This window comes from Scyliorhinus torazame, chromosome 8 (assembly GCF_047496885.1).
Source record: "Scyliorhinus torazame isolate Kashiwa2021f chromosome 8, sScyTor2.1, whole genome shotgun sequence".
Classification (NCBI taxonomy): Eukaryota; Metazoa; Chordata; class Chondrichthyes; order Carcharhiniformes; family Scyliorhinidae; genus Scyliorhinus; species Scyliorhinus torazame.
The window spans coordinates 67,017,430-67,029,858 of NC_092714.1; the positions used below are offsets into that span (position 1 = coordinate 67,017,430).

At 54.0% G+C, this 12,429-nt stretch overlaps 1 protein-coding gene across 1 annotated transcript in view; it reads right to left on the reverse strand.

Annotated features, from left to right (window-relative positions):
* man1a2 (mannosidase, alpha, class 1A, member 2) overlaps nucleotides 1–12,115 on the reverse strand; it is a 180,856-nt gene extending 168,741 nt beyond the window's left edge. Inside the window, 2 exon segments of the mRNA XM_072513775.1 lie at nucleotides 11,572–11,651; nucleotides 11,653–12,115. Coding sequence (XP_072369876.1) covers nucleotides 11,572–11,651; nucleotides 11,653–11,925 — 353 coding nt within the window. The 5' untranslated portion in view covers nucleotides 11,926–12,115.
* Nucleotides 12,116–12,429: the final 314 nt, after the last annotated feature.

Below are 12,429 nucleotides of genomic sequence, written 5' to 3' on the forward strand. Positions count from 1 at the left end.
AGAGAACGCTGCGAACGAGCGAACGAGAGAACGCGCGAACGAGAGAACGCGCGAACGAGAGAACGCGCGAACGAGAGCGCGCGAACGAGCGAGCGCGCGAACGAGAGAACGCGCGAACGAGAGAACGAGCGAGCGCGCGAACGAGAGAACGCGCGAACGAGAGAACGCGCGAACGAGAGAACGAGCGAGCGCGAGAACGAGCGCGAGAACGAGAACGAGAGAGCGCGAGAACGAGAGAGCGCGAGAACGAGAGAGCGCGAGAACGAGAGAGCGCGAGAACGAGAGAGCGCGAGAACGAGCGAGCGCGAGAACGAGCGAGCGCGAGAACGAGCGCGAGAACGAGAAGGAGAGAGCGCGAGAACGAGAGAGCGCGAGAACGAGAGAGCGCGAGAACGAGCGAGCGCGAGAACGAGCGAGCGCGAGAACGAGCGCGAGAACGAGAACGAGAGAGCGCGAGAACGAGAGAACGCGCGAACGTGAGAGCGCGAGAACGAGAGAGCGCGAGAACGAGCGAGCGCGAGAACGAGAGAGCGCGAGAACGAGAGAGCGCGAGAACGAGAGAGCGCGAGAACGAGCGAGCGCGAGAACGAGCGCGAGAACGAGAACGAGAGAGCGCGAGAACGAGAGAGCGCGAGAACGAGAGAACGAGAGAACGAGAGAGCGCGCGAACGAGAGAGCGCGAGAACGAGCGAGCGCGAGAACGAGCGAGCGCGAGAACGAGCGAGCGCGAGAACGAGAGAGCGCGAGAACGAGAGAGCGCGAGAACGAGCGAGCGCGAGAACGAGCGAGCGCGAGAACGAGCGAGCGCGAGAACGAGCGCGAGAACGAGAACGAGAGAGCGCGAGAACGAGAGAGCGCGAGAACGAGAGAGCGCGAGAACGAGAGAGCGAGAGAACGAGAGAGCGAGAGAACGAGAGAACGCGCGAACGAGAGAGCGCGAGAACGAGCGAGCGCGAGAACGAGCGAGCGCGAGAACGAGAACGAGCGAGCGCGAGAACGAGCGAGGGCGAGAACGAGCGAGCGCGAGAACGAGCGAGGGCGAGAACGAGCGAGCGCGAGAACGAGCGAGCGCGAGAACGCGCGAACGAGAGAACGCGCGAACGAGAGAGCGCGCGAACGAGAGAGCGCGCGAACGAGAGAGCGCGCGAACGAGAGAACGCGCGAACGAGCGAACGAGAGAACGCGCGAACGAGAGAACGCGCGAACGAGAGAACGCGCGAACGAGAGAACGCGCGAACGAGAGAACGCGCGAACGAGAGAGCGCGCGAACGAGAGAGCGCGCGAACGAGAGAACGCGCGAACGAGCGAACGAGAGAACGCGCGAACGAGAGAACGCGCGAACGAGAGAACGCGCGAACGAGAGCGCGCGAACGAGCGAGCGCGCGAACGAGAGAACGCGCGAACGAGAGAACGAGCGAGCGCGCGAACGAGAGAACGCGCGAACGAGAGAACGCGCGAACGAGAGAACGAGCGAGCGCGAGAACGAGCGCGAGAACGAGAACGAGAGAGCGCGAGAACGAGAGAGCGCGAGAACGAGAGAGCGCGAGAACGAGAGAGCGCGAGAACGAGAGAGCGCGAGAACGAGCGAGCGCGAGAACGAGCGAGCGCGAGAACGAGCGCGAGAACGAGAAGGAGAGAGCGCGAGAACGAGAGAGCGCGAGAACGAGAGAGCGCGAGAACGAGCGAGCGCGAGAACGAGCGAGCGCGAGAACGAGCGCGAGAACGAGAACGAGAGAGCGCGAGAACGAGAGAACGCGCGAACGTGAGAGCGCGAGAACGAGAGAGCGCGAGAACGAGCGAGCGCGAGAACGAGAGAGCGCGAGAACGAGAGAGCGCGAGAACGAGAGAGCGCGAGAACGAGCGAGCGCGAGAACGAGCGCGAGAACGAGAACGAGAGAGCGCGAGAACGAGAGAGCGCGAGAACGAGAGAACGAGAGAACGAGAGAGCGCGCGAACGAGAGAGCGCGAGAACGAGCGAGCGCGAGAACGAGCGAGCGCGAGAACGAGCGAGCGCGAGAACGAGAGAGCGCGAGAACGAGAGAGCGCGAGAACGAGCGAGCGCGAGAACGAGCGAGCGCGAGAACGAGCGAGCGCGAGAACGAGCGCGAGAACGAGAACGAGAGAGCGCGAGAACGAGAGAGCGCGAGAACGAGAGAGCGCGAGAACGAGAGAGCGAGAGAACGAGAGAGCGAGAGAACGAGAGAACGCGCGAACGAGAGAGCGCGAGAACGAGCGAGCGCGAGAACGAGCGAGCGCGAGAACGAGAACGAGCGAGCGCGAGAACGAGCGAGGGCGAGAACGAGCGAGCGCGAGAACGAGCGAGGGCGAGAACGAGCGAGCGCGAGAACGAGCGAACGAGAGAACGCGCGAACGCGCGAACGAGAGAACGCGCGAACGAGAGAACGCGCGAACGAGAGAACGCGCGAACGAGAGAACGCGCGAACGAGAGAACGCGCGAACGAGAGAACGCGCGAACGAGAGAACGCGCGAACGAGAGAACGCGCGAACGCGAGAATGAGAGAGCGCGAGAACGAGCGAGCGCGAGAACGAGCGAGCGCGAGAACCAGCGAGCGCGAGAACGAGAGAGCGCGAGAACGAGAGAGCGCGAGAACGAGAGAGCGCGAGAACGAGAGAGCGCGAGAACGAGAGAGCGCGAGAACGAGAGAGCGCGAGAACGAGAGAGCGCGAGAACGAGAGCGCGAGAACGAGAGCGCGAGAACGAGAGCGCGCGCGAGCGCGAGAACGAGAGAGCGCGCGAGCGAGAGAGCGCGAGAACGAGAGAACGAGCAAGCGCGCGAACGAGCGAGCGCGCGGAGCGAGCGAGCGCGCGAACGAGAGAACGCGCGAACGAGAGAACCCGCGAACGAGAGAACGAGAGAACGCGCGAACGAGAGAGCGCGAGAACGAGCGAGCGCGAGAACGAGCGAGCGCGAGAACGAGCGAGCGCGAGAACGAGCGCGAGAACGAGAACGAGCGAGCGCGAGAACGAGCGCGAGAACGAGCGAGCGCGAGAACGAGCGAGCGCGAGAACGAGCGAGCGCGAGAACGAGCGAGCGCGAGAACCAGCGAGCGCGAGAACGAGAGAGCGCGAGAACGAGAGAGCGCGAGAACGAGAGAGCGCGAGAACGAGAGAGCGCGAGAACGAGAGCGCGAGAACGAGAGCGCGAGAACGAGAGCGCGCGCGAGCGCGAGAACGAGAGAGCGCGCGAGCGAGAGAGCGCGAGAACGAGAGAACGAGCAAGCGCGCGAACGAGCGAGCGCGCGGAGCGAGCGAGCGCGCGGAGCGAGCGAGCGCGCGAACGAGAGAACGCGCGAACGAGAGAACCCGCGAACGAGAGAACGAGAGAACGCGCGAACGAGAGAGCGCGAGAACGAGCGAGCGCGAGAACGAGCGAGCGCGAGAACGAGCGAGCGCGAGAACGAGCGCGAGAACGAGAACGAGCGAGCGCGAGAACGAGCGCGAGAACGAGCGAGCGCGAGAACGAGCGAGCGCGAGAACGAGCGAGCGCGAGAACGAGCGAGCGCGAGAACGAGCGAGCGCGAGAACGAGCGAGCGCGAGAACGAGCGAGCGCGAGAACGAGAGAGCGCGAGAACGAGAGAGCGCGAGAACGAGAGAGCGCGAGAACGAGAGAGCGCGAGAACGAGAGAGCGCGAGAACGAGAGAGCGCGCGAGAACGAGAGAGCGCGCGAGAACGAGAGAGCGCGCGAGAACGAGAGAGCGCGCGAGCGAGAGAGCGCGAGAGCGCGAGAGCGCGAGAGCGAGAGAGAGAGTGCGAACGAGAGAGAGAGAGTGCGAACGAGAGAGAGAGTGCGAACGAGCGAGAGAGTGCGAACGAGCGAGAGAGTGCGAACGAGCGAGAGAGTGCGAACGAGCGAGTGCGAACGAGCGAGAGAGTGCGAACGAGCGAGAGAGTGCGAACGAGCGAGAGACTGCGAACGAGAGAGAGAGTGCGAACGAGAGAGAGAGTGCGAACGAGAGAGTGCGAACGAGAGAGAGAGTGCGAACGAGAGAGAGAGTGCGAACGAGAGAGAGAGTGCGAACGAGAGAGAGAGTGCGAACGAGAGAGAGAGTGCGAACGAGAGAGAGAGTGCGAACGAGAGTGCGAGAGTGCAAACGATAGAGCACGGGAGAGCGGGCGCGCGGGAGAGCGGGCGCGCGGGAGAGCGGGCGCGCGGGAGAGCGGGCGCGCGGGAGAGCGGGCGCGCGGGAGAGCGGGCGCGCGGGAGAGCGGGCGCGCGGGAGAGCGGGCGCGCGGGAGAGCGGGCGCGCGGGAGAGCGGGGCGCGCGGGAGAGCGGGCGCGCGGGAGAGCGGGCGCGCGGGGAGAGCGGGCGCGCGGGAGAGCGGGCGCGCGGGAGAGCGGGCGCGCGGGAGAGCGGGCGCGCGGGAGAGCGGGCGCGCGGGAGAGCGGGCGCGCGGGAGAGCGGGCGCGCGGGAGAGCGGGCGCGCGGGAGAGCGGGGCGCGCGGGAGAGCGGGCGCGCGGGAGAGCGGGCGCGCGGGAGAGCGGGCGCGCGGGAGAGCGGGCGCGCGGGAGAGCGGGCGCGCGGGAGAGCGGGCGCGCGGGAGAGCGGGCGCGCGGGAGAGCGGGCGCGCGGGAGAGCGGGCGCGCGGGAGAGCGGGCGCGCGGGAGAGCGGGCGCGCGGGAGAGCGGGCGCGCGGGAGAGCGGGCGCGCGGGAGAGCGGGCGCGCGGGAGAGCGGGCGCGCGGGAGAGCGGGCGCGCGGGAGAGCGGGCGCGCGGGAGAGCGGGCGCGCGGGAGAGCGGGCGCGCGGGAGAGCGGGCGCGCGGGAGAGCGGGCGCACGGGAGAGCGGGCGCACGGGAGAGCGGGCGCACGAGAGAGCGGGCGCACGAGAGAGCGGGCGCACGAGAGAGCGGGCGCACGAGAGAGCGGGCGCACGAGAGAGCGGGCGCACGAGAGAGCGGGCGCACGAGAGAGCGGGCGCACGAGAGAGCGGGCGCACGAGAGAGCGGGCGCACGAGAGAGCGGGCGCACGAGAGAGCGGGCGCACGAGAGAGCGGGCGCACGAGAGAGCGGGCGCACGAGAGAGCGGGCGCACGAGAGAGCGGGCGCACGAGAGCACGAACGAGAGAGAGATGGAGATGGTTGGGGGGGCGGGGAGATGAAACAATTTGAGAATAGGGATGAGAATTTTGAAATCAAGGTATCACTTAACTAGGAGCTAATGGAGGTCATCAGAAATAAACCTGATGGCCAAACAGTATTATTTAAAATTAAGACAGGTAGAGTTTTGGTTGATCTCAACTTTACGGCAAGTAGAATGCATGAGGTCAGCCAGTGGTGCGTTGAAATAGTCAGATCCAGAGGTAACAAAGATGGGTAATAGATTGGCCAAATAACCTGAGGCAGGAGCAGGACTGGGCAAGGCCATGGAGGTGGAAATTTACAGTCTTAGACATTGATGTATTTTGATCATTCATTTTAGTGTAAAATTTGATACCAACGTTAAGTGCAGTCTTTTTCAGCCGAAGCAGCTCGGTCAGTAGTGATGCTAAGTCCTAAAGGACATTGCTGCTAGATTGGGTCTGTGAAAAGTAGTGAGGGAACCAACATGAGGGAAAATCATATTTGACCTCTTCCTCACCAACCTGCAAGGCTGCAAATGCATCTGTCCACAACAGTATCAGTAGGAGTGACCAATGCACAGTCTTTGTGGAGACTAAATCCCGTCTTCACATTGAGGATACCCTCCATCATGTTTTCTGGCACAGCCAAGTCCTGCCACATCCAGCTGTGAATGGTGATGGTACAATTAAACGGTTGACTAGAAAAGGTGGCTCCACAAATATCCCCATCCTCACTGATGGGGGAGCCCAACACATCAAAACAAAAGATAAGGCTGAAGCATTTCTACAATCTTCAGCCAGAAGTGCAAAGTGGATGATCTATCTCAGCCACCTCCGGAGGTCTCCAGCATCACAGAAGCCAGTCTTCAGCCAATTTGATTCACTCCACATGCTATTAATCAACAGCTGAAGACATTGCATACTGCAAAGGCTATGACAATATTCCAGCACTGACAATATTCCAGCAATATCACTGATGATCTGTGCTCCAGAACTTACCACACCACTATCCCAAGTTGTTCCAGTGCAACTACAACACTGGCATCCACCCACCAATTAGCCCCGTCAGTCCATTATCGATCATCAGTAAAAAGATGGAATGTGTCATCAACAGTGCTGTCAAGTGCCACTTGCTTAGCTGTAACTGGCTCATCAACTCTCAATTTTGGTTCCGCCAACTCCTGACCTCATCACAGTCTTAGTTCAAACATGGACAAAAGAGCTAAAAACTTACGAGATGATGAGAGAGTGACTGCCCTTGATATCAAGGCCACATTTGACCGAGTGCAGCTTCAAGCAGCCCCAGCAAAACTGGAGTCAATGGGAATCAAGGGGAAATATTTCCGCTGATTGGATAATGATTGACCTCGCATAAAGAAAAATGGTTGTGGTTTTTGGAGGTCGATCATCCCAGTTCCAGGATATCACTGCAGAAGTTCCTCATGGGAGGGCCCTAGGCCCAACCATCTTCAGCTGCTTCATCAATGACCTTCCTTCCATCACAAGGTCAGAAGTGGGGATATTCACTAATGATTACACAACTTTCAGCACTATTTGCAACTCCTCAGATATTGATGCAGCTCATGTCCAAATGCAACAAGACTTGGACAATATCCAGGCTTGGGCTGACAAGTGGTAAGTAACATCGCGCCACAAAAGAGAATCTAAGCATCATCCCTTGGCATTCAATGGCATTATCGCAACTGAATCTCCGATCAACATTGGGGTTACCATTGACGATATAAATACTGTGGCTACAAGAGAAGGTCAGAGGCTAGGAATCCTGTGGGAGTAACTCACCTCCTCACTCCCCAAAGCCTGTCCACAATCTAAAAAGCACAAGACAGGATGTGATGAAATACTCTCCCCTTGCCTGGATAAGTACAGCTCCAATAACACTCAAGGAGCTTGACACCATTCAGGACAAAGCAGCCCACTTGATTGGCACCCAATCCACAAACATTTGCACCCTCCACCACCGATGCACAGTAGTAGCAGCATCTACAAGATTAGTAGTATATCATCTACAAGATGTAATGCAGGAACTGACTTCAGCATCACCTTTCAAATCCACGACCACTACCAACTAAAAAGGACAAGAGCAGCAAATACAAGGGAATACCACTACCTGGAGGTTCCACTCACCATCCTGACTTGAAAATATATTGCCATTCCTGAACTGTCACTGGGTCAAAATCGTGGAAGTGCATGCCTAACAGCACTGTGTGTGTATCTACACCACACAAAATACAGCAGTTCAAGAGGCAGATCACCACCGCCTTCTTGAGGGAAATTAGGGATGGGCATTAAATGCATGCCCAAATCCCCTAAATAAAAAAAAGATATTTTTTTTAGATAAAAGCAGTAAAAAAAACCTATATTTAATTTGTTCAAGGCAATCATCAAACCAGAGATGAAGTTGAGTGAACAGTTGTCGGCCATCATTGAAATTTAGGGGCTAAAGTATACAGTGACTATTCACTAGAATCATACCAGGGATGAGAAATCCTAATAGTTAAGCTTGGCTTCAGAACTCTTATTTTGTGTTTCAGGTGGACGATGCTGGAATTGAAATCACTTCAGTGTAATACAGATAGTGCTAAATGGTCAGAGTGCTATTTTTGAGATAACACATTGAACTGAGGCCTGCCTGTCTGTAGATGGGCATGAAAAAAATCATCAAAAATTTCTGGGAGTATCCTGGTAAACATTCATCCCGCAACCAACACCATCAAAACGGATCAACTAGTCATCCATCTCAATGATGTTTGTGGAACTCTGCTTATTAAAGTTATCACTGTATTTTCCATCAAAAACCAATAGTGACAAGACTTCAATTGACTGATTATCAATCACTGAAACATCCTGACGTTATGAAAGGCAATATGAAAGTTATGAAGTAATTACAAAAATCTGAAAACAAACTGAAGCTATGAATGACATGATATAAATGGGTTTTTTTTAATTATGAAGTAATTTTTAAAATCCAAATGTTATTCATGAGACAACATTAAACAATTAAATAAAGACAATAAAGACTTTCTGGATTATAAACGGTATTGACCGGGATTTTCCGACCCTGTTTTTAGAAGATAGAAAGGTAGCAAAGGCAGAGAATCCCGTAAGAGTCCCAGACCGGCTTTTACGCCAGCAGGATTTCCCAATGGATTGTTCCCGTCCCCTGCCAATGATGTAACGGGGGTCCCAAAGCTGAATGTCGGGATCTCAATTTGAATACATTTAACTATTATCAGTCCTTTACACCCGATCGTCTCCGCACGTTAAATTGTCCATTCACTCTGACCTGAATCACAAGAGGCCCCATCACGACGTGTGCCAGGTGAGCAGAACCTGCCAGATGGCATACAATACGTACATGCACCGGGTGGTGGGCGGGGGTGGCAGAGTTCTGTGGGTGAAATGGGGGGGGGGGGGGTATTCTATTTTTAATGTTTTACATTGTGATGCCCAAATCTTAATTGCTCACCGGGTGGGCTCAATCAAGTAACAGGTTTCTAGATTATGAAAGGTATTGGACAGGATTTTCTGCTCCGTTATTAGGGAGTGGGAATGGCGGGAGGGCACACTATCCCACAATACGTTGTGAGACCCACCCCATACGTTTTATTTTTTCATCAGTCTAAAGGTACAGTGGAAAACCCACCATCACCGCTGCTTTCCTACCAGAGGTGACACTTTGCCACAGAAATGGCAAATTCGCACCAATTAAGTAAGTAAAACAGTGACAGATTGTTCCTGCTGTTTTTAGAGTTAATAACACTTCACATCATAATCACATCCCACTCAATTCCCCGCACAGTGGCTTCCAGCACTGGCTGGAAGGCCAGATGCCTTTCAGCAGAAGGAGGACCTCATTGCAACTGTCTTAGAGCTCATGGCGGATGACGCTCCCTTGATGTGTAACACTGGCAGTTAGAACGAGTCACTTCTACACTCTGTAACTTAGAATGCCCATGAAAAGAAAACAAAGGGAGCAATTTAAAAGCAAGCAATTTAATAGCAATGCAAAGTAATGTTTTCATACGTACAATAAAAAAATTGGAATCTTAATAGAAAGATTGAATTTGGAAATAGCCTTGAAAGAGCTTTAGTGTCAATTTTTTTTTAAACGGAAAAAATGGGGAATCAAAGTGTAAATTAAATAGTAAGATGATCAATTTCTTGTGATTGCTCTCAATACAAAATATTGCAATCATTAAAATATAATTTTAAAAATTAATCCTTAAAATGTGGTACACAGCAGCAAGTGTAAATATTTGACTGCTTATAAACTGTCAATTTTGGGAAAAATGTGAATAGCATTTAGGATCAACATGAGTGATTAGTTTACAAATCACTTTAAACCCATCACAACATTTATTTTCAAGAGTGGTTGATCAAAACAGGCTATGTTTTAACTCGAGAGTGATGAATCCCACTTCTAAAACTAGAATTTACCAAGCCTGAAATACCAAGGCAGAAAGATGAACTCTATATTATGTCTTTTCTCCAAGCGTACATCAAGGTTCACAGCATCACTGCAAAGCTCTCAACATTTAAATGTTTTAATTACCTGCAAGTTATTAAAAGCAGACAGTTACTGAGGGAATGAGACTATTTACAGAAATTCAACTGGAATACCAAGTCAAGTTTCAAATCAGTCAATCTCAACTTTACAGCAACAAAATAAAATTGACCAGTAAAGAACTGAACATAGGAACAGGGTAAGACCACTCAGCCCATTGAGACTGATCCACCATTCAATCCGATCATGGCTGTTCATCTACTTCAATGTCTTTTTCCCCATACTATCCCGATATACCTTATGTAATTGGTATTTAGAAATCTGGCAAATTCTGCTTTAAACATTCCCAATGACGTAGTCCTCTGGGGTAGAGAATTACAAAGATTCACAACCATGGAATCCCTGAGCAGGAGGCCATTCAGCCCATCAAGACTGCACTGACTCTGAAAGAGCACCCAATGTAGCCCACTCCCTCACCCTATCCCCATAACCCCACCCACCTTTTTGGACACTACGGGACAATTTAGCATGGCAAATCCACCTAACTTACACATCTTTGGATTGCGGGAGGAAACCCACAGACACAGGAGAACATACAAACTCCACAGTCACGCAAGGCTGGAATTGAACCCGGGTCCCAGGCACTGTGAGGCAGCAGTGCTAACCACTGTGCCACCCTGAGTAAAGTAATTTCTCCTTATTTTGAAATTGATTTCCCTGATTCTGGAGTCCCCAACACGGAGAAACATCTTAATTGCATCCACTGTGTATCCCATTAAGTATTTTGTATGTTTCAATGATATCACCTCTCACCCTTCGAAATTCTGAAGAGTACAAGTTCAATTTCGTCAATCTCGTTTGATGGGACAGTCATGCAGCCCAGGAACAGGTCTGGTGAACCTTCTTTATGCACTCCTTCTATGGCAATATTATCCTTCCTCATTAATAGGTCCAAAACTGATCAGAAAGTACTCCAGTTGCAGTATAACCAAGGATCTATGCAACTGAAGCCAGACTTCAATCCACTTGTTCTCAAATCTTCTTGCAATAAAGAATAACATTCCATTTCGAATTGTTTGCTGCCTCTGCATAAATACCACAACATGCAGAAATCAACAACTTTTAGTATCAGTGATACAGTGGAATGGATACAAATTTTGATAACTGAATCCCTCCCTTTACAAGTAACAAATTAAAAACAAAATCAGCACAATTATATAGAATTTAAAGCACTGAAACAACCCTATACCAATGCTCCATACCAGTCTTCCACCACTCTTATTTCCTCTCACGTTTTCAAAAAATCCTATTTCTTTCTCTCTCATGTCCTGGTATCGTTTCCCCTTAAATGCATCAAATACAAGCCCTATGTCAATGTGCTACATTTCAACCTAACTTGATATTTTTTACATTATTGAAAGTACATCACTGCAAATAAATAGCTTGAAGATGGTGATGAGAATCCAAAACTACTGCTCGGGAAAAAAAAAATAGTGTTGCTTTCCCTGCAACAATATCACTCACTGCTTGGCAAATGTTGCACCAGTGAGCTCCGATTGAAAAAGCTCACTCGCCACTCTCGTTAACGCTTCTCTCCCAAATGATGACAGCCCGAAGCAATTTGGACAGCACCTACAGGAGGCAGTGAGTGGGTCTTTGTGTGTGTGGTGTTTGCTGTGACACTAGCACCAGGCCTACATTAACTGTCTCAATGACAAGCTGAATAATCGGAGTTGCCTTTTACTTATTGTAATCCTTTCAACTTTTGTTTCTAGGCTGTTCTCCACTCCAAGCAAGCCTTTTGTTTTGGGATCACTGTACGAAATAAAACGTTTGCTCGGGCACCCGATTTGCATACGGAACAAATCTCTTTTCCAACCCAAGCTAACTGCAGTGGAACTTGGTTTTCTCTAACCATGGGACAGTTGTTTTGTCCCCACCACCCACCCAGCCCCAGTACCTGTGGCGGTGCTGATGCTCCTCCCCACCTCCGTGCACCATGACTCCGCCGCCTTGTGGCCCGGCGTTGCCGTCCCGTCCCGTTGCCGTCCCGTCCCGCCGGCCTGCCCTGCTCCACATGCGGGATGAGGACGTCCTGCAACCCCAAGTCGAAGCGCCGGTGCTTGGAGGAGTCGGGCAGAAAGAAGATGGCCCCGAAGCACAGGGTGATGAAGGCGCTGAGGATGAGCAGCAGGATGAATTTCTCCGACAGCCTCAGGGTGGCTCTGTGATGCGGGTAGAAGGAGACGGGCGAGCTCGGGCTCAGAGCCGCCAAGCGACGGCTCGACACGGGCAGCAGCGCCGGGCTCGACATCCTCCTGCTCCTGCCGCCGGGGACCCGCTGCCAACCGTCAAACTAAGAACCCGCCTCCGGGTAATGTGGTAACGGCACGGCGTTAGATATCTGCCCGGTAACCGGCGGGCCACCGACATCCGCTCCGCAGCCTCCAACCGTCACCGTTCCCCCAGCGTTCGCGGGGCGCTCAGGTACAGCCACACTGCGCGTGCGCCGCCCCACAGGCTCGGTGGGGGAAGGGGAGGGATTCAGCCCCGCCCCCTGCCTCCGGGCCCGGGGTGGGGGGAGGTTCAGCCTCTGCGCACGCTCAGCAGTGCGCTCTCCCGCCTCACTCCCCCTGTCAATCAGGTGGCACTCTGCCTTGTTTCAGATGCTCCCATTCTTCACCCCCAGAGTGTCATAGATTAGACCGACTGCACTGCCAGCGCGCCGAGATTTCCCAGGCGGCTGACTTGAGTCCGCTGCGATGGAAACATGTCAAGTCGGCCAAGGATGACGGGCCAAATACATTTGAAAGGGAAA